The 22057-nt window shown below is 40.9% G+C and overlaps 1 protein-coding gene across 2 annotated transcripts; it reads left to right on the top strand.

Annotated features, from left to right (window-relative positions):
• Positions 1 to 326: 326 nt before the first annotated feature.
• kynu (kynureninase) lies at positions 327 to 14916 on the top strand. Of its 2 annotated transcripts, XM_026933014.3 has the most exons (14): positions 327 to 444; positions 7005 to 7180; positions 7523 to 7643; positions 7860 to 7942; positions 8711 to 8772; positions 8859 to 8930; positions 9324 to 9398; positions 9551 to 9697; positions 10073 to 10171; positions 10871 to 10944; positions 11059 to 11111; positions 11319 to 11404; positions 12788 to 13018; positions 14402 to 14916. In XM_026933014.3, exons 2-14 carry the CDS (start codon positions 7012 to 7014, stop codon positions 14525 to 14527), a joined length of 1398 nt encoding a protein of 465 aa, XP_026788815.2. In that variant the 5' UTR covers positions 327 to 444; positions 7005 to 7011; the 3' UTR covers positions 14528 to 14916. The 2 variants fall into 2 exon arrangements, with proteins under 2 accessions (XP_026788815.2, XP_053088128.1); XM_053232153.1 differs by lacking the exon at positions 8859 to 8930.
• Positions 14917 to 22057: the final 7141 nt, after the last annotated feature.

Raw genomic sequence — 22057 nt, forward strand, 5'->3', positions numbered from 1 at the left:
ATAATTCACCATGTATAAGATTAAAGTGTTAGTGCAACTGACAATTATTGGAATTGGAATTTATTATTTTTTAAATGGTTGTAAAATTATATAAAATATAACCACTATGTTTAAATAATAAAGTTGGAGTGCTGCAATTATAAGTCATTTAGTCAGTAAGTCAGTCTGGTACTGTGTGCTCCACTACTGCTTATACTGTATTTCTATTATGATCATATCAGAGAGAAGAACTGAACTGTGCAAAGTAAAGCTTTAGGTGGAAACCAAAGTAAAACTACAATCGCACTGTGTTTTTGTGTTATGCAAGTCATCGAGTACATGGGTGACCTGATTGTCAATCATTAGCTTGTCTCTTATGATATTTACACGCAGGGTGAAAGGTTATGTTCAAAAGCATGCCATCCAGTCTTTGTAGCTTTCAAACCGATCATTTTCTTCATTAAGGTGAGTGCATTCTCTTTGGATAAAGTACATGATATGAGAACTAAGTATGACAGCTTTTCATGAGAATCAAAGTCTGGTGTGGGAAATGGCATTTGAAGCAAAATTTACTATTCAAACTTTTTTGATTAATATTGAAATCATACCCTCAACACACACACACATGGCATTAACAAGACTAATTAATGTTATGCCTTTACCTAAACCTAATGCTAACCTTAACTTCAGCAACCAGAAGGAAAGTTTGGCTCTTTAAGTTTGTCCAAATTAAACCCATAAAAATGTATTTCTTTGTAAGGACAGGGTGCTTCTGAGGACATTTGTCAATTTCTTATTGTTGTGAGGACATTTGGTCTTTGGGCTTGTCACAAAGGGCTAAATATGTATATAAATATGGGAGCTTCCCCCTATCCAAAATTTCACTGTCAGATGTAAACTTTTTCAAATGTTTAAATATGAACTTATTAAAAGCCAGGTGTAAACAAGACAAAAGCACTTATGCTTCACACAAGGCCTTGCATAATTTTGTCCACATTTTGTAGGGTTACAACCTGGAATTGAAACTGACTTACTGTTTAATTTACACAATATGTCTAACATTTGAAGGTGCAAGGCATTTTAATTGCAATACAAAGCTTAATTAAGCAAGAAAAAAAGCAGAAATGTATTGGCTACAAGTTTTAGCTTCTTCTGAAAAGTCTTCTGAGATATGTCTTGGATGTTTTACACATTGGAATCCTGATTTTTTTTGCCCATTCTTCTTGGCAAAATTGCTCAAACTCTGTCAGATTGTCACTGACTGTAACGCCTCGTCTGAGGTGGGTTGTGTAGGATCCATCAGCAGAAATGAAAACAGACTAATCCGAAATGGCAGGCAGAAAACACAATCAGGAAACGAGAGCAAAGTCAGAAAAAACAGGAAGTCAGTCAGCGAGAAAATACAATACAAAATCGCAAGGCAAAGGCAGAAATCCGAATAAACAAACCAGGGTCGTACACATGAAGAAAACAGTACACAAGGCAAAAGAAAATGCTCAGTAATGTCTCGAAAACAATACTGCGCGTCTTCGTGTGGTGAACGCGCTGCTTAAATGTCCCTGAAAACCCTGGAAGTGTTACTCAAGGGTGGAATCAAAACTCAGGCGAGGGCTCCCTCTGGCGGGCAGGTGCCGGTGGTGACGTTACAGAGCTCCCTCCTCTAGGAACACCTCCTGGTGTTCTATGACATGGATGGCCCCGGGGTCGAGGAGCAGGCCGATTGGGGTGGAGGCGATGGAAATCCTCTACTAAAGAGGGGTCCAGGATGTCATCCACATTTACCCAGGAACCTTCCTCAGGTCCGTACCCCTCCCAGTCCACCAGATACTGTAACCGGTTACCATGGTGGCGAGAGTTGAGGAGCGAGCTCACCCTGTAGGCTGGGGCCCCATCAATATTGAGCGGTGGCGGTGGATCATTCTCCGTGGTAGAATTGTCCAGGCGGGGGCGTGCTGGTTTGAGCAGGGACACATGGAAGGTGGGGGAGATACGATACGAGGCAGGGAGTTGCAGTTGGTAAGTCACCGGGTTCACTTGGCGGACGATGCGGAAGGGGCCAATGAATCACAGGCTCAGCTTGCGGCAGGGTAGCCTCACCCTTTGGCCCACCTGGAACCTGGGATGTGGGCGTCTGCGACAGTCCGCCTGTATCCTTTGACGTCGTATGGCTCATTGCAGGCGGACATGGGCGCTTTCCCAGACCTCCTGGCTATGGCGGACCTAGTCATCTACGGCAGGAACGTCAGAAGGTTCTCCTGACCAGGGAAACAGAGGAGGTTGATACCCCAGAATACACTGGAATGGAGTGAGTCCTGTGGATGAGTGGATGAGTGGAGTTTTGGGCATACTCTGCCCAAGGGAGAAACTCACTCCAGCGCTGTTGTTCCCGACTGCAGTAGGAGCGGAGGTACCTGCCAATTTCCTGGTTTAAACGCTTGGTTTGTCCATTAGACTGTGGGTGGTATCCAGAACTGAGGCTTACGTTGACCCCTAAATCAGTGCAAAAGGCTCTCCAGACTCTGGACGTGAACTGCGGGCCCCGATCGGACACGATATCTTCAGGAAGGCCGTAGGTACGAAAAATGTGGTGAAATACTGTCATCGCTGTTTCCATGGCTGTGGGTAGGCCTTTGAGAGGGACCAGTCGGCAGGCCTTAGAGAACGTGTTGATGGCTACTAGGATCGTGGTGTATCCTGCCGAACTAGGGAGGTCGGTAACAAAATCTATGGCCATGTGAGACCAGGGACACCTGGGAATGGGCAGGGGTTCTAACAAACCCATGGGGAGCTGGCGGCTGGTTCGAGACTGCGCACAGGTGCTACAGGTTCCCACGTACTCCTCTACGTCTTGTGCCAGTGCAGGCCACCAAAATCGGTTGCTAATCAGGGCTGTGGTGCACCGGATACCAGGGTGGCCGGAGCTGGGCGCCTCGTGCACCCAATGCATTACTCTCGGACGTAGGGAGGTAGGTACGAAGAGTTTTGTGGGTGGGCAGGCTGGTGGTGGGGGTTCGTTGACCTGGGCCCACTGGATCTCCTCCATGATGTCCCACCTGATCGGTGCGAGTACTGTGGTGGGTGGTAGTATCAGCTCCGGGCTGCTAGGTGTGTTTATGGGGTCGTGACGCCGGGATAGTGCATCAGCCTTGCTGTTCTTAGTGCCTGGTCGATATGTGACCGAGAACCGGAACCGGGTGAAGAATAGTGCCCATCGAGCCTGTCTTGGGTTCAGTCTCTTAGCGTTGCGTAGATATTCCAAGTTACGGTGATCCGTCAACACTAAGAATGGGTGGCATGCTCCTTCCAGCCAATGCCGCCATTCTACCAATGCCTCCTTAATAGAAAGGAGCTCCTGATTGCCGACATCATAATTAACTTCGGCTGGGGTTAGTTTACGTGAGAAGTAGGCACAAGGATGAACTTTCCCTGGGTTTCCCTGGCGTTGGGTGGGCGTCCCTGGTGATAGTACGGCTCCGATCCCGCAGCTGGAGGCATCCACCTCAACAATGAAGGGCAGGCTGGGGTCAGGGTGCCTCAAGATCGGTGCTGTAGTAAAACTTGACTTTAGCAGGTTGAAGGCGGATCGGGCCTGTTCATTCCAATGTAGACGTCGTGGTTTACTTCACAGGAGTGACGTCATAGGGTTATCGATGATGCTATAGTTTCTTATGAATCGCCGGTAAAAGTTTGCGAACCCCAGGAACCTCTGTAATTCTTTGATTGTGGTAGGTTCGGGCCAGTCCGCGACCGCCTTGACTTTGCTGGCGTCCATCTCCACCTCCTTCTTCAAGATGACGTAACCCAGAAAGGTGATGGAGTCTCGGTGGAATTCGCATTTTGAGGCCTTGACGTATAACTGGTGTTTCAGCAGCCGGGTGAGGACAGTTCTAACGTGGTGGATGTGTTTGTCATAGGTGGACAAGTAGATAAGAATGTCGTCGATATAGGCGATGACGTAGTGATGGAGTACATCCCTGAAGATCTCGTTAATGAATGACTGAAATACTGCTGGCGTGTTGGTTAGTCCATATGGCATCACTAGATATTCATAGTGCCCCCTGGTGGTGTGGAACTCCGTCTTCCACTCGTCCCCCTCTTTGATCCTTATTAAATTGTACGCGCTGCGCAGGTCCAATTTCATGAATATCCGAGCCTCCCTGAGCTGTTCTAAGGCTGCTGGTACCAGTGGGAGAGGGTAGGAGTATTGGACCGTTAACGCATTCAGTCCCCTGTAATCGATGCATGGCCGCAGACCCCCGCCTTTTTTTTCAACGAAGAAGAATCCTGCTGCAGCAGGAGAAATGGAGGGTCGGATGTAGCCCATGGCTAGGGCTTCTTTGACATATTCCTCCATTGCCTTGGTCTCGGGGAGAGAAAGGGGGTTACTTTTAGAGGGTATCGCGTTGAGTAGCAGCTCAATCGTGCAGTCCCATGGGCGGTGGGGGGGGAGCTGTCTGACTCTCTCTTCACTGAACACCTCTCGTAGATCCTGGTATTCATGTGGTATGGAGATGTTTGTTGGTGTGTCAGGACTTTCAATGGAGGTCGCGAGACATGGCAGTGACTGGACCCTGCGAAGACAGTGATTTTGGCAGTGGGGTGACCAGCTAACTAATTCCCCCTCCTTCCAGGACATGACGGGATTATGGAATTGCAGCCAGGGAAAACCCAGGATGATGGGATTTGAAGGAGTGGGGATGATGTAAAATGCTGTCTCCTCGTAGTGAAGTAGGCCAACCTGTAGGGTGAGCGGATGGGTTTGATGGGTGATGAGGCCTCCCCCGATGGGACGATTGTCGACGGCCTTCACTCGCAAGGGGGGTTCGCATGGCAGTGTGGGGAGGTGAAGGTCCTCTGCGAGCTGTTGGTCAATAAGGTTGACGGCCGCCCCGGAATCCACTAGCGCTGGAACCACATTAGTACCCTGAGTGTAGTGCAAAGTCACTTTCAGTGTCATACAGGAAGATACAAAATCGCTTCTCACCTTGGAGGTAGACGGTTTCTCGGGACAGTTGCTAACCCGGTGGCCAGCTCCCCCGCAGTAGAAGCAGAGGTTTCGGCTTACCCGACGTTGACGCTCGTCCTGAGAGACTCTGCCGCCCAGCTGCATAGGCTCCGGCCCCTCCTCCCGTGGTCTGCTGTGGTCCTCCCGAACCCGGGATTCATAGTGTGGGCGAGACAAGCGTCGTTGTCGGCAGAGGAGGTTGTCCAGACGAATCGCCTTAGTAATATATTCGGACAGTGTGACGTCCGTGCTGTGACAGGCCAACTCGGCCTGTAAAGCCGGCCGTAATCCCTCCCGAAATATTGCTAGCAGTGCAGGATCACAACCCACTTTGGGCCACTAGGGTACGAAATTTTACGGCGTAATCAGCTGCCCGTTCGGTGCCTTGACACAACTCCAAAAGTTGAACAGCCACGTCACGCAGCAGGGGGGCTGGGTATTCAAAAACATCACAGATTAGCCCAGAGAAGTAGGCAAAGGAGGTTTTTACCTGGGGGTCGGTGTCCCAGACGGCCGAGGCCCAGTCCAGTGCTCTCCCTGTGAGCAGAGACAGGAGGAAGGCACACTTGGTGTTCTCCTCTCGGTATGCCAGGGATTGAAAAGCAAAAAAATTTGCGCATTGCTGTAGAAATCCTTGGCAGTGTTCCGCGGAGCCGTCGAATTTTTCTGGGAGGGCCATCCGGGCCGATTCGCCGTGCATCGGCGCGATGATAGTAGCGGGACTCGCTGCTGCTTGCTGGAGCTGTTCGTGGACGGCCTGTAGTGCCGCGAGTTGCTCCTGATACACGCGAATGATGGCGCCTTGGTGGGCAACAACCGCCTGGAAATTCTCGCGCTCTGCTGGATCCAAAGACGGCGAAGTATTCTGTAACGCCTCGTCTGAGGCGGGTTGTGTAGGATCCATCAGCAGAAATGAAAACAGACTACGGAAACGAGAGCAAAGTCCGAAAAACCAGGAAGTGAATCAGCGAGAAAATACAATACAAAATCGCAAGGCAAAGGCGGAAATCCGAATAAACAAACTAGGGTCATACACATGAAGAAAACAGTACACAAGGCAAAAGAAAATGCTCAGTAATGTCCCGAAAACAATACTTCGCGTCCTCGCGCGGTGAACGCGCTGCTTAAATGTCCCTGAAAACCCTGGAAGTGTTACTCAAGGGTGGCGTCAAAACTCAGACTAGGGCTCCCTCTGGCGGGCAGGTGCCGGTGGTGACGTTACACTGACCACTTTCCCCATAACATAATGCTACCATCACCAGGTTTCACTCGGATGGTAGTCTCTGGGTGATGTGTGGTGTTGGGTTTCTACCAAACATTGTGCTTTGTGCCAAGGCCAAAATGTCAGATGTGTCATTTTTAATAACATATTTAATGGCGCTCTGTGGGATGTTCACATTTGGGAACCAAACCCAATTGATACTTTTCCAAAACATTGTTCCATGCTTGTTTTTATAGCTCAGTATTGTATGCTGTTGCTCTACAGAAACATTTACTGAAGTATTTGCTGTATTTTCAGATCATGTGACACTTTAATTGCACACAAGCTGACTCCAACTAATTTTGTGACTTCTGATCGGAACTGGTTGTACTACTAATTTAGAAATTTCACAAAAACTTATGCGACCATAAATTTTATGGTTTTTGTTTGTAAATAATTTTGTAAACTATATTCATTTTCCCCCCACTTCAATATGATGGGCTATTTTGGACAGATCCATGATTATATAATCGCAATTAAGTTCAATTCAGGTCCAGTTTGTAACACTACAAATACTAAAAGTGTAGCAGTAAGACTCATGTATTATTAGTCCTCTAAGAAATTAAAAAAATAATAATAATGAGTTTGGCTAAGACTGATGTGTTATTCCAGATAGACTGGTTTGTGAACTGATCAAAGTTTGAGGCTCATGCCTGAAGATGATTCACTGCTTTGCTAAGAAAACCTGTTTGCATTTTTTTTTTGCCTGAACTATTCCTTTAAAAAAGAAAATCAAAAGGAGTCCATTGCTCTCTGTAGGTTATCCATGGATCCTTTGGAAGCGGGCTCCCCACAGAAAGTTATTGAGAGGGTGGCCAAGCAGCTGGGCTGCAGCACTACTTCACGTTATGTGGCTGAATACTTTGACCAACATGACAAGCTGCGGGATTTGCGTCAGGAATTCCTGGTTCCGAAAGTAGCTGATCTTACTCCATGTAAATTCCCCAAGGCAATTATGCACTAATACCATAAATTAATGCCATCTGCCATTGCTTGTTGCTGGAGTGGTCACTTAAGGGTTTGTCTTTTTTTATTATTTTCCTATAACAGCATACCATGTTGTGTATTATTCCTTACTTAAAGGTAAACAATATTCAGTTTACAAGAGATGCACCCTTGAGGCTACCATTCCAGTGACACCAATACACCAATACAGTCAGTACTTTTATTCTAAAAGGTGGTATAATGCTGTACATAATGGTGGCCAAATGAATGAGAGTGATTTGTTTTTGAATGATTAGATAAGGTTTTAAACTTACTGCCTTGTTTCCCCACAGCTGATCTAACACTTGTGGATGGCTCAGAGGATTGCATTTACTTTGTAGGCAACTCTCTAGGACTACAACCAAAAAATACCAAAAAGTACATTGACGAGGAGTTGGAGAAATGGGCCAAAATGTAAGCCACGTAGCTATTTAGACTCTTTTGGGGTATTTCAGTATTAAATTGTAATAATGTTTAAGATAATGGAACTGGAAATTTTGAAGTGAATAGAAATTTGACTGTGTAATATGAATATAAGTAAGTTGTATTGTTAGTAAACTTGTTTAATCACTCAGGGATTTAATATCATCAAACTTCTCATCTGAGACTGAAATGCATGCTTGTTCACAGAGGAGCCCATGGACATGTGATGGGGTCACGTCCTTGGGCCTGGGCTGAGAACAATCTGGAGGCTCTCATGGCAAAGGTTGTGGGTAATTAAAGACCTGATGGATTTATAAAACATTTCTTGCCACCAGATTTTGAGTCACTCAAATGTTAAACTCTAATGAATTAGAGAATCATGAATTAAGAATGGAATGAACCACTTGGTGGCATGCTGTTATAGGGAAAATAATCAATGGCGGGATGGTGTGACGCATTGTAGAGTTACTGTTACTACCCTGAAGTGGATTATTTTCCAATAACGGCATGTCCTGAAGTGTTTTATTCCTCTTATACAGCAGTCTGTTATGATTGCATACTTTTTATCCATTTATAGCTATGTTTATTGTTGTGGATTGTCCGCAAAACAGCTAGACACAGTTGTTTCCTCACCAGCCTATGTTTTTTCTCCTCTTTTTTGAATTAAGAAGAAAAAAATCACACATCTTGTCACGTTACAGGGAAACTGGGAACTCCTCTGTCCTGAAGACTTTCCCATGGTGGAAAACTTACTCACTGACACTGGAGACTCCTTCCATAGACGTCTCCATATCATAGATCACGTTTTCATTGTTAAATAACACTAGAATTTTAATCAGTTTATTACTAGGGTTATATCATGTGGAGCATCCGTCATACACGTTTCTTGACAGAGCTGCTGTTAGAGAAAATTAATCAACAATTGGCCAATCAGATTCAAGAATTCAACAGCACTGTGGTATAAAAGGGCAATATATGCTTCAGAATTTATTATCTTGAGATATACTGAGAGATAGGTGTGTGTGTGTCTGTGTGTGTCTGTGTGTGTGTGTAATAAGGTGCTAAACCAGAGGAAGTGGCCTTATTGAATGGCTTGACTGTCAATCTGCACCTCCTGATGGTAAACACATTAGATTATAAATCTAATCTCTGAAAAGCACAGCATCGAACATTAATTTATTTATAAGATTTTATTATCCCTAACAGCTTGCATTTTACAATCCCACTGCAAAACGCCACAAAATCGTTCTGGAGGAAAAGGCCTTTCCTTCTGACCATGTAAGCAGAGCTGTCACTTGTCCACACTTGTCCTAGTTAGAAATCCTTGATACACATTATCCTTCTTCACCTTTTAATCATATAGTAAAATGTAGAGAGTGAACTTGTGCTAGTTATACAAACTAGATTTTCATGAATACTACATTTCTTGTGTAAATACACCTGTGAACCATTTACAAATAAATTTGTTCATATCCAGCTTAATAAAAGAAGATCAAGAATATATGGAGACATTAAAACCATCCTCGTAAACACATTTTGCAGTTAATTTTGTTAACTAAATGAACTAAAACATTTCTTTATAGCTACTGAATGTGTCTAGCTACAACATAGCCTAATGAAAAACCATTAATGTATGTTTTTATTTGATTTTATTTTGTGTGTGTTATTCAGTATGCTGTGGAATCTCAGATACGTTTAAGAGGATTTGACCCTAGTGAGAGCATGGTTCTCCTCAAACCCAGAGCGGTACGTCTTTACCATTTTCTAGACACATATTTACTTAATCTAATTATTTACTCCCAAAAAGCCTGGATGTTGTTCTCTGTGCTCTTCAAAATGACTTCCTAGCCATCACAAAGGACTCACCATGCATACTGTGATATGGTTGTCTGTGTTAGGGCGAGGACACCCTGAGGACGGAGGACATCGTGTCCACAATCAAGCGAGAGGGAGACTCTGTTGCTGTGGTGATGCTCGGTGGAGTCCAGTACTACACGGGCCAGCTGTTCAATATGGAGGTCATCACCAAAGCAGGCCAGGCCCAGGTTAGATCACACTCCTACACAATGGGGCGCGTTGTTATACCAACTCTGAAGTTGATTATTTTCTAATAACAGCGTATCCCATTGTGTCTTATTCCTCTCATACCACAGCTGTTTGCCAATGATTACATTATGACAAATGACATGTCATACTTTTATCCATTTAATGTTGTGGAACATCCGTTAGACAAGTTAGTTCCTGTTATCACTAATGTTATAGCAGCTGTAAAGCGTCATTCCCTCAGCTTTATTTTCTCTGTTACCAAGAAACCAGAAAGCATAAACTCCATCATTCTGTTGTGAAGTGGGCTTTGAACTACAGTTTAACAGCTAAATGTATGTATGTGTGTGTGTGTGTGTGTGTGTGTGTGTGTTTAGGGCTGCTATGTAGGCTTCGACTGTGCACATGCAGCGGGTAATGCAGAGCTGCGACTGCATGACTGGGGCGTCGACTTCGCCTGCTGGTGCACTTACAAAGTGAGTTTAGATCCATGTTTCTCAAAGGATTGACGTGGTTTCCATTTTTTTCTTAATGTAACAATGATGTAGATAATTGACAGGAATTTAATGAGTTTAAGATCATGCCCGTTGCATGCATTGCTACTTATGTAAGGGATAAAATGCAACAGGAAGTGTTGTTATAGGAAAATAATCAAAGAAGCTTGATTATTTCCCAATAACAGCATGTTCTGAAGTAGTTTATTCTTCTCATACCGTGGCAATTTGCTAATGATAATTTTTTATTTATTAAAGAATGGCACTTTGTACATTTTAGCATTTTATTTTATTTTATATTTACTGTTGTGGGCTGTCCATGAGACAAGTTATTTCCTTTTATCACTAATTGTATTCCTGTATGTATATATTATTATACTATTATTATATTATATTACATATTATATTATTATCTAATCTAAAACAAATATAAACAATGTCAGCAAAAATACTTTTAATAAATTTATTAAAAGATACTCAGGCATTTTAATGATACAAAATATTTTCAAGGTATTCAGTGTAGTGCATCTGGATTCTGTGAGATCTGGAATAAAAGTGATTTCCTATTTTGTTTCGTTTTTTAACAAACGCAGTGTTTTGTATGATCTTAGTGTTCCATGCTGAATATAATCTTTTGTCTATGCTAGATCCCATATGTTCATTTCTCTGTGTTGTTCTCAGTATATGAACTCTGGGGCAGGTGGTTTGGCCGGAGCGTACATACATGAGAAACATGCGAACACAGTCAAACCTGCGTGAGTATCAAATACCATTTCTGCAAAAGAAAAAAATATGTGTGAGGAAGTCAGATCACTCAGATCACTCATCTTCACTCTCGCTCTATCTCTGCATCTGTGTGTCTCTCTTAGGCTTCTTGGTTGGTGGGGACACAAGTTGGACACTAGATTCCAGATGACCAATGGTAATCAACACCCTGTGTCCAAATGATCAGATTAGAGAATTCCAAAGCTCTGTGCTCTGCGTTAAATAACAAGCGGTAAAACTCCAAACCAGAACAGAAACATGATTAGCACATTGCTTCCTCCCGGTGGTTTAAAAATGTAACTGCAATGTGAGATTATTGAATGAGGCTCTCATGTCTGTTTTATGTCATGTTGTATTTCTGCAGTGATGAGCCTGCAGCCTGGAATAAGTGGATTCAGACTCTCAAATCAACCCATTTTACTGGTGTGTCCCCTACAAGCCAGTCTAGAGGTGAGGCAATAGACATTTAATACACATTTAGTACCAATTTACCTCTTATTATGAAGCGGATTTAAAAAAAAAAAGTTTCATTTATACCAAGACATTACATGCATTGGGTTTCCCAACAGTTCCTTTATTATTACAAAAATGATCAAATAGTGTATGATTAAGTGTCATGTCAAGGCTGGAATCGATATCCAACTACAACACCCATAACACAACGTGGCTCACACCAGCTCACACACTCATTGTCACGTTCACACTCACCTGATTACTGATCACACACACCTGGACTCAATCTCACCAACAGTATATATAAAGACTCTGATTACACCCATACTGTGTGAAGTATATGTGTTGTGTTTGTGCCAGTTGATATCAAGCAATTCACTCTTCTAGTCTACCTGGTTTTTGATTGTATTTTGGTTTTCTCCTTTTTGCTACTGTCTGTTCCTGTTTATGCTGTTTGATCATCACATGACCATTGCCTGTTTCTTGACTATCTTTTTTTCTGACAATATGATATTAATAGTGAAACAAACAAAACAATACTAGTTCAATACAGAGTTTAGTTGTAATATTCTTTACCTGGATTGTTTCTGGACACACTTACATTTCATCATTAGCGTCCTGTACCTCTGTTTTCCAGAGCGCTGTAGAATTCTTGATTCTGATTGGAAAGAAAGTGTTGATTCAGTTTTTTCTAACAGCAGGTCTGATAGTTTAAGTGTATAATCTTTTCTATAACATCTTACACAGGGACTGGTATGGCAGGCCCTCTATATAAATAGAAATATATATATTTTTTATTTTGTAATTCTTGATTTGCTTACGTTTTCTGTCAGGAGACAATTATTTAATGTTTTTATGACTGTTTAGAGTTGTTATAACACAAGTGATAACAAGAACTTGTTTTGTAGAGGTTAGACAACATTAAATGTAATTTTAAAGGGATAAAAATAAATTAAAAATTGTTAATGTTGGCAAATTACTGTGAAATAAGAGGAATAAGAATATATCAACTGTAGGGAGGTAGCAGTAACTCCGCTTTGTGTCAGGCAAACACACCATCTCATTGATTAGTTTCACCCAAACCATGAGGGATGCAAAGTTTTGCACTGAGCTGTAAATAAAAAAGTAATACATTTTGATCAAATTAACACAGGGCAATCTTAGACCATGGCACATGTAATTTTAATATGTAGCAAATAAGCATGGTGGGTTTTTTTGCCCATTTTTCAGCTCTACTGCTTTTCTTTCGTCTATCCTTCTTTCCTTCGTCATTCCTCAATCTAAAGCACAATTTAGACTGGGGACGGTTCAACATTTCTGAGGTCAGAATATTTAATGTGTACTTCTGTCATTTAAAATATCAATGCTTTTCTTAATCAGATCTTTAACAAAACCACCATGAGGGATCTGAGGAAGAAGTCCATCCTGCTGACTGGTTATTTGGAACACCTGCTGACGCACTACTACAGCGAGGACAAATCTGAGCCACGGAAACCTCATGTCCGTATCATTACACCCAGTAACCCGGCAGAGAGAGGCTGCCAGCTCTCGCTCTCCTTCTCGGTTCCCATCAGAGCTGTCTTTCAAGAGCTTGAGAAGAGAGGAGTCACAGTGAGTGGTGTTTAAATGGAAATTCTAAGTTTGAGTTGTTGATATATAGATGTTTAAAATGGCATTGTAACCCCTGAGCTAAGCACAGAAGGGGCTTAGGACATGTCTCAGGGTGGATTATTTTGGACTTCTCTGGAACCAAGTGCAACAGCACCACAACTGTACATAGGAAAAATACACAGAATGGCATGAAGAAGTGAGACTGGGGGATTTTTTTCTTTCTAGACGAGACTGTAAAGCCAGAGTGCTCCCATACACCAGACCTTAAAGATTTAGAGGAATCTTCCAGTTCCTGCAAGCAGCTTACCAAATTCATTGCTGTTTTTCTTAAGGCCTAATGGTCAGAGTCTCGGACTTGTAACCTGTAGGTGAACCTGAAGGTCGCGGGTTCGAGTCTCAGGTCCGGCAGGGATTGTAGGTGGGGGGAGTGAATGACCAGCGCTCTCTTCCACCCTCAATACCACGACTGAGGTGAGACCCTTGAGCAACCCCCAACTGCTCCCCGGGGCCGCAGCAAAAAAGGCTGCTCACTGCTCCGGGTGTGTTCATGGTGTGTGTGTGTGCGCACTTGGATGGGTTGAATGCAGAGCACAAATTCCGAATATGGGTCACCATACTTGGCTACACGTCACTTCACTTCATAATACATCAAAGTTTGTGTACACCTGAGCATAACACTTGTTACAAACTTGTTAAACATCCCATTCCATATTTAGTCCCTCCTTTGCTATTATAATAACCTCCACTCTTCTGGGAAGGCTTTCCACTAGATTCTGGAGCATGGCTGTGGGGATTTGCACAGTCAGTATTCCAGTTCATCCCAAAGGTGTTCGGTGGGGTTGAGGTCAGGGTTCTGTGCAGGACACTCAAGTTCTTCCATTCTAACCTTGGCAAACCATGTCTTCATGAAGCTTGCTTTGTGCACAGGGGCATTGACATGCTGGAACAGGTTTGGGCCTCTTGAAGGGAAACTGTCATGCTACAGCATACAAAGCCATCCTGTACAAATTTGTGCTTCCAATTTTGTCACAACAGTTTGGGGAAGAACCACAAATGGGTGTGATGATCAGGTGTTGTGTATACTAGTATGCCAGCATATTGGCTCGTGAAAAAGAGCGTGCTTAGGAGAAGCAGGATCTATCAAACCCTGTAGCCTCTCCTGATTCGAGATAATGTAGAAACTACTTTTTCAGAAGAGAGTGTGTGGGCTTGATCAATATATCGCTGTAATATAAGCCATATTTTATGTTGAATATCTTACTTTATTATGCAGACTGTTGAATGTATTGTTTGATACATCTACAGTATATCTGCATATAGTACATACAGTAAAAATACAATCTATGAAAATGTGTACCTAATTCTCTTACACCTGTTCTGCAGTGTGACATGAGGGAACCAAATGTACTGCGTGTAGCTCCTGTTCCTCTCTACAACTCCTTCACTGAGGTCCATCGCTTCATCACGGTGCTCGGAGCAGCTCTGGAAGCCAGCAAACAACACAACTGATCTCTTAAACAAGCCGATGATGCATTCAAGGGATATTTCTACAACTGGAAATACCTGAAAACTAGTTGGAGACCATTTTAAATGTGGAAGTGAGATTGTGATGACTCACAGACACAAGCTTATATTTGTTTTGGCCTTGAGATATGACCTTGATAAGACCTTGAGTTGAGTCTTTCAGTATGGTGTACAGGTCATATTTGATATTTTCATCTGATCTGTAATCAAAAGGGTGCGATTTGTGAGGTACTTGAACCCCAGAGAATTAGTATTAACTCAGATGGTCCTCAGAGAAATGTCTGTACATTGTACAGTGAAAAAATGATTATACAATATGTTCATATTATCCATAATGTAAGTAGTACAATCAAACAATAAAAGCACATATATGACATAGAGCAAATAAGTTCTTAATTTGTCAGACTCTAGCATAGACAGACTCAAACTGTTTACCTATATTACATAATTTCCACTAGCATTTGAAAGGCACCAGTTATGAAAATTTTCACATTCATAAATTTCACAATATTGATGGATGGTTATGAGGTGTATTTCCTGATTCCAGGTCTCTGTTTAGATTTTTCCTGGTCTGGAAATTAACTCTACCTTTCTCAAAAAAAAGGATCAAATGAACTAATTGTGAACTAACACAATGAACTAATTACAGCAGTGAGTGTGGGGTGTGTTGGGGGAACAGAAAAGTTTTTAGTATTTTTGACAATTTCACGAGCCTCACAGGCAGCAGAAGGCCCTAAATATCACAAACAGCCCCTTAAAAATACTGCCAGGTTTTCTTAAGCTAAAAATAAAACATGCTGTTCACACTTTACACTCTTGCAAAAAAACTGCTGTGCATGAACTCTTTTGTTACCAAGACCCTGTCTGCACAATATGGATATTTTTGAAAACATAATTTTTTACACCTTTATTTTCAAAAATATCTCCGTCCACATGGAAATCCAAAAACAATTTGAAAACGCTCGTATGAGCATGCCAGCTCAGATGGTTAGTATAGGTGTCTAGGTACTGTATGTCAAACTGTTATGTGAAATGCCTCATACATAACTTTTCAACAATCTGTGGTTGGAAATTGTCTCATCGGCTGCCAATTCTCTTGGGTCTTATCTAAAAATTCGTAACACCGAGAGTGATGGATTCAGGAGCAGTACGACGTGTATCATATTCTGTCACCTCCACATGAGCGAAATGAATAAGAAATGACAACACACAAAGCAACAGCTTGGTCAGAACGTGCCTGCGCAGGTTGACGCTGTGACGTCAGCGTTTTGAAAAACATCTGCTTTTCCCATCCACACAGAAACAGTGAAAACAGACTTTTATAGGCTTTCTGAAAAATTACATAAGGGTAAAAAATCAGTTAGTCTAGGCTTTATGATAAATGTTCTGTATTTCATGTAGAGACTAATACTTCATGTAGTACTTTTATATGTAATTTCATAAATCCTCTGGCATTGCTTTTGTAATTTTTTTTTGTATATATACAATTCTTTAGGTGCAGATGCTATCACCATTTAAATAAAAATCAAAAGTCACATTCAAATTATGAAGTGAATGTAATGAGAATTATACTGAATATGAAAAGACACCATTCTATATTCTAGACTCCAAGAGCCATGAACACTTAGTCATCAACCTAAGGAAAATAAATATAATCCCTATGTAAATGATACATAATTATGCCTATAAAACGGTCTGCTCATTGAAAATGAGCTATTGATATGCAAAGGTAAGCTATCAACTCATTGCATGAAGTCACATGACACATGATTTACCTTCTTTTACACACCATCACTTATCCCTGCTGTCATTTTTTGGACAGACTCTTAGGCATCCCGGCATGGGGGCGGAGAACAGTATTGTGGATAGCACTGATGACTGATGTGTCTCTGTTGGTACTGCACACCTCACTGCCCCGAGTTCCTCTCCCCCAATTAACACCGCCGCCGTTACCCACGATGCCCTGCTCTTAATGCAGCCCTCTGTTTATGCACTATTACCTTGACTGATGCCTTCTCTACAATTAGATATAATTGGCATATCAATATGCAAAAGCTAAATGGATTAACCTTCTTTAAAAGTAATGAGGACCTCGTGCCTCAGCTGGGGAGGGAAATTTACATTTATTGAGCGGAGGAGGGGCACGCAGATAAATCATTTACTTTAAATTCATCAGAGATGGAATTTGGCCTTGTTTAATATTATCTTTGGATTTTTTTTATCTTTGGACATCTGTTAGGGAGGATGTGAAGAGAGATTATGGTTCTTCCATAGGATTTTCAGAGAATTTGTGTTATCTACATCATGTCTTTATTTGGTGTCATTAATGGATTTTTTTGTTTGTTTTGTTTTGTTTGTAACTGGATCATTTATTGTTTTTTACTTATTGCTTTGTGACTATAGTGTATATCCCTCCTAACTATGTCTGGTCTTCCTACAACTAATTTGGTGTGTTTTTCTTTATAAATGGACAAAAAAACCACCCTCTAATATGGTGCCTGAGGGTAATGTCACTGTATAAACTAGAAAATAAATGTTCAAAATGTACACCATTGGAGGAACAACTACTGGAGTAGGCCACATGTAGAAATAAAAAAAATAATAATAAAAAAAGAAAGCACATAAAACTATGACTTAAACTATGATTCTATAGTATAGTATTCTATAGTATTTGATTTTATAGTAGTGTGTATATATATATATATATATATATATATATATATATATATATATATATATATATATATATACAAAGTATTGTATAGACTAGTAAATTACATTTTTATTGTGGGGTGTTATATGGAAGCTTGTTTCCCCCACATAGGAGAAAATATTATGCAGATTTATCCCACAATTGTGACTTTTTTATCTTGTAACTGATAGGTATTTTCAGACAGCTATGTCTTTTTATTGCAACTGTGAGATAGTAACACACAATTGCGAATTTATATCTTGCATCTGTGAGTCGTTATTTCACAATCACAATTATTTATCCTGCAATTAATTGTTATACTTGTTAGCCAAATGATCCTGACATCCAAAGAAGGCTGGTCATTGAGCATTAGAAAGCGTCTGTTGATGGACATGAGCTTCCATGCTGCGTGCTCTTAGTTTCAGAATCAACAATTTCAGCTGAACCACAAGTGAATTTAGAAAAAAAGGTACGTCCTTAAATAGTGACATACAGATTTATTATTTTACACATTTATTACAATGATTTATTTATTTATTTATTTCATTAACAGTGTAGCCTAAAGGCTGGAAATATCATTTGTAGCCTGTGTATGGCTGTTAATTGAAGTGCTGTTTGTTGTGTTATTTGCCATTTTTTTTTTATATTATTAGCCTTTAACTACACTAATAAAATGGACTAAGAAATAGAGATGAATCAGTTTTTTGCTTTAAACACAACTATTCAACTAATTAATTAGTCATGCAACCTATATACTAGTAGTATGTATTATACTATTACTATGAGTGTAAAGATATTTACATATCAGAAACCTCTTGGATGTTTTTATGTACACTCTGTAAAAATTTCTTTTGCTCCTAGTCAAACACAATGTGTCTGTACAGTTTGTTTTTTGATTGGTTTATAACCTATCCCCTAAAATATTGCTATAAGATTTTAAACAGCACACACTGATATCATATGATCACATGTTTCTGTTTAGGATATTCACCGTACATATTTTTGTCCATAAATATTTCAGGCCTTAAGTCGCTTTTAATAAAATCATCTTCCAAATGAATAAATGTAAATGAAGCTGTTGAACTGTGGAATTGTATGTTGAAGCTCATATCATTATCTATATGCATCACCATAATGATGTCTTGTGCAATGTTGTGTCACATGATGCCAAATCGCATTACATGTTGTAATCCTGTCTTGGGTCTCATGACCGTGGATGTGTAACATATGCATATAACATATGTATATTTCCTGCAGATGCTAGTATGGAGGAAATGTCTCATATATATCGTGCCCTCCAGAATTATTGGCACCCTTTATAAAAATGAGCAAAAATTGATTGTGTAAAATAAACAATACACACAAAAATGACCCATATGATGCTCACTAATAAATGAAAAAAGGAATCAGTGGCAAATTGCTATGGTGTAAGATGAAACACTTTGGAGCAAGCTGTTATATATAATATATATAATATAATAGTAACACTGCTTTACTCTGGGCCACATCAACGACACCAACCAGTCGTTGATTATTTTTCTGTAATGGCACATCCCGTTATATCCTCCTGTCTCTCTCAGGCCCTGTTATCATTTTCACCGGAATGGACACTATATTTCTACTTCAACTTCAAAACTTCTGTAACTTGAAGAGCTATAAGAGATGAAAGAGCCATTTTCAGGCATTTATTAAACAATTTAAATTCAACACTTAAAACGATTCAACAGAGAGAGAAGAAGAAAGAGGAAAAAATGTTGTTGTGAGACAGAAAAGTGAGAAGAAATAAAAATGAAAAAGAATTGGGAAATAAAAACGAAAGAAGTCCCGCAGAAAAGAAATAGCTTTTTAATGTGCTGCAACCGTCTCTCTTTTCCGATTCAGATCCCTTAACCTTGTTAGCATCTGTGCTGATTTCCATATTAACGACCCCTTCAGAACCTTCAAAGTTATGAATAATTGACAACAAATGAAATGTTTTGATTGTCGGTGGCACAAAGCGTGTTTAATGTTTCATACGTTGCTTCTTAGCTAATTGTGTAGAGGACACGTATGTGTGGAGTGTGTCCTGGATTTGGCTGGTGTGTGTGTGTGTGTGTGTGTGTGTGCAGGCATAAAGAGATCGAAGAAAGAGAGAGAGGGGGACAAAAAGAAACGGGAGAGAGAAATAAATAAAATAATAGATGCAGACATAGAAAAAGATAGACAAAACAGAGGAGAAAGAGGAGTAATGGAAATCTATAGATATCCACGAATATGGATAGAGAAAGAAACAGAGAGTCGGAGAAAGGGAACAAAACATTTAAAAGATAAGAAGAGAGAGGTAGAATGATAGAGAGACAGAACAGAGGAGAGAAAGGGAACAAAACATTTAAAAATATAAGAAGAGAGAGGTAGAATGATAGAGAGACAGAACAGAAAGACAAAGAGAGAGATGAGTTATGGAGAAATATGGAGGTAGGAAGATAGATAGGATATAGAAGTGCAGACCAAGAGAGAGAGAAAGAAACAAAGTGAAGAAGAAGATGGGATTGTGAGAGAGAGAGAGAATGAGAGAGAGAAAACAGAAGAGAAAGACAGAAGGAGAAAGAAGAGTGATAGACAGATATAAATTGAGGTATTAAGAAAGGATAGAGAAGGGGAGATAGAAAAAGAAAGAAACAAAGATGAAGAAAAAACGGTAAGAAAAATTAGAGAGAGAGAGAGAGAGAGAGAACAGAAAATGATGAATAAGTAAAGAGGAGAATGATATTTGACACAGAAATATGGAAACTCAGACGGAAAGTGATGGAGTGATAGAGATAGAGAGACAGCAGGATGGAGGGATAGAGAGGACAGCTCATTCATCAGTAGTTAATGAGTGCAGAGTAGCTTGTTGACCTGCACAAAGCACAGAATGCAGAGTGAATTCAAGTGCTGTTTAGTTGAGCAGATACATCAGGCCACTAATGAAAGCTACAAAGGAGAAACCAGACGGAACCGAACCGCACAAATCAGAGAGTCCATAAAGCACCACAAAAGGATGACCAGAGAGTCCACAGAGAACCACTGAGGGGAGAGCAGGGGGTCCATAGAGAACCACAGATGTAATACCAGAGAGGCCATCTAGAATCATACAGGGGAGACCAGAGTCCAGAGAGAGCCACACAAAGGACACCAGAGAGTCCAAAGAGAACCACATAGGAGATACCAGAGAAAGACACAGAGGAGAGATCAGAAAATCCAGAGAGAACACTGAGTAGAGACCAGAGAGTCCATATAGAAACACAGAGGAGAACATGGAGAATTGAGAGAGAGCCAAAGATGTGGAGACCAGAGAACCTATATAAACCTATATAAAGCACCCCAAAGAAGAAACCAGAGAGTCCAGAGAGAACCCTTGAGGAGACACCAGAGAGAACTACAGAGGAACAATCAGAGAGTCTATGGAGAGCCACAAAGAAGAGACTATAGAGAGTCCAGAGAGAACTATTGAGGAGAGACCAGAGAGTTCATAAAGAATGACAGAGGGGAAACCAGAAAGTTCAAAGAGAACCCCAAAGAACAGAACAGAGAGTCTAGAGATAACCATTGATGAGATACCAGAGAGTCCAGAGAGAACCACAGAGGGAAGACCAGGGAGTTTATAGAGAACCACAAAGCAGAGACCAGAGAGTTCACAGAGCATTACAGAGGGGAAACCTGAGAGAACTTCAGAGGAGAGACCAAAGAGTCCACAGAGAACCACTGATCAGAGACCAGAGAGTCCATAGAGAACCACAGAGGGGAGTTCCGAGAGTCCAGAAGGTACCACTTAGGAGAGGCAAGAGTCCATAGAGCCAAAGGTGCTTTGGGCTTTGGTGATGTGTTGTTTTCACTGTGAGTAAATCTGAGGAAAAGATAAAATAATGACCCACATCATATAACTAAAAGGTTCCTTGTAGGTTCTTTGCATATCAATAAGATAAGGGCAAGGAAATCCAAACAACCTTTTGTTCTACATAGAATCTTTTAAGATTCTTACAGAATGACAACCTGAAGAACACTTCGGGGTTCCCTTATTTAACCTTGTGGTTAATATCTGTACTGTATGTTTGACCTTTATGAGTTCCCCCAAAGAGAGAAACCAACTTAGGGTGAACCCCTAAGGGTGCTAGAAGAAACCATAAAAATGTATGATCTTAGAAAAAAATGGCCTTCCTTAAGGGTTATTGTGAAAATTAATGGTTCTATAGATCTAAACACCTTCTAACTGAAATCTTTGTGTAACAGAACCCTTTAAGAGTGCAACTTTCTAATAGGGTTCTACTGGAAACCATATGTTATGGTTCCCCAAGAGATACAACCTGAAGAGCATAAATCCTCTTTAAAAAGATAGGTTTTGACTTACCAAAGTCTTTTTTGTCTTGTAAGGTTTTCCCCTCAGTTTGTTTTATAGTGATAACATACAGGTATACTATGCACACACACACACACACACACACACACACACACACACACACACACACACACTTTTATCTGTTTTTTGTTTTACCTTCCAGGGACTAGAAACTGACAGATATGAACTAACAGCATTTATCCTCAGTGCGTGTTGAAGGTGTGTGTGTGTGTGTGTGTGTGTGTGTGTGTGAGTGTGTGTGTGTGTGTGTGTGTATATATCCCTGGGTGTAGAAACCTTGGTATGTGAGTACACCCCTTTGCTAATTTTGTATATATATATAATGTATGTGTCTGTGAGAGGGAAAGTTGACAGCCGGTGCAGACTCAGGTCCGTCTGTCTTGAAGTGACTGTCATACTGGATTGATTTCTTCCATCCTGATATGTGTTTATGTGTGTGTGTGTGTGT

Source organism: Pangasianodon hypophthalmus, chromosome 2, assembly GCF_027358585.1.
Source record: "Pangasianodon hypophthalmus isolate fPanHyp1 chromosome 2, fPanHyp1.pri, whole genome shotgun sequence".
NCBI lineage: Eukaryota > Metazoa > Chordata > Actinopteri > Siluriformes > Pangasiidae > Pangasianodon > Pangasianodon hypophthalmus.

Excerpts from the sequence above, each read along its gene's own strand:
- kynu (XM_026933014.3), top strand. The coding sequence starts at position 7,012 with ATGGATCCTTTGGAAGCGGGCTCCCCACAGAAAGTTATTGAGAGGGTG. Across the intron at positions 8,773-8,858 it reads TCAATCTGCACCTCCTGATG|CTTGCATTTTACAATCCCAC; the intron begins GTAAACACATTA and ends TATCCCTAACAG. Across the intron at positions 8,931-9,323 it reads AGGCCTTTCCTTCTGACCAT|TATGCTGTGGAATCTCAGAT; the intron begins GTAAGCAGAGCT and ends TGTGTTATTCAG.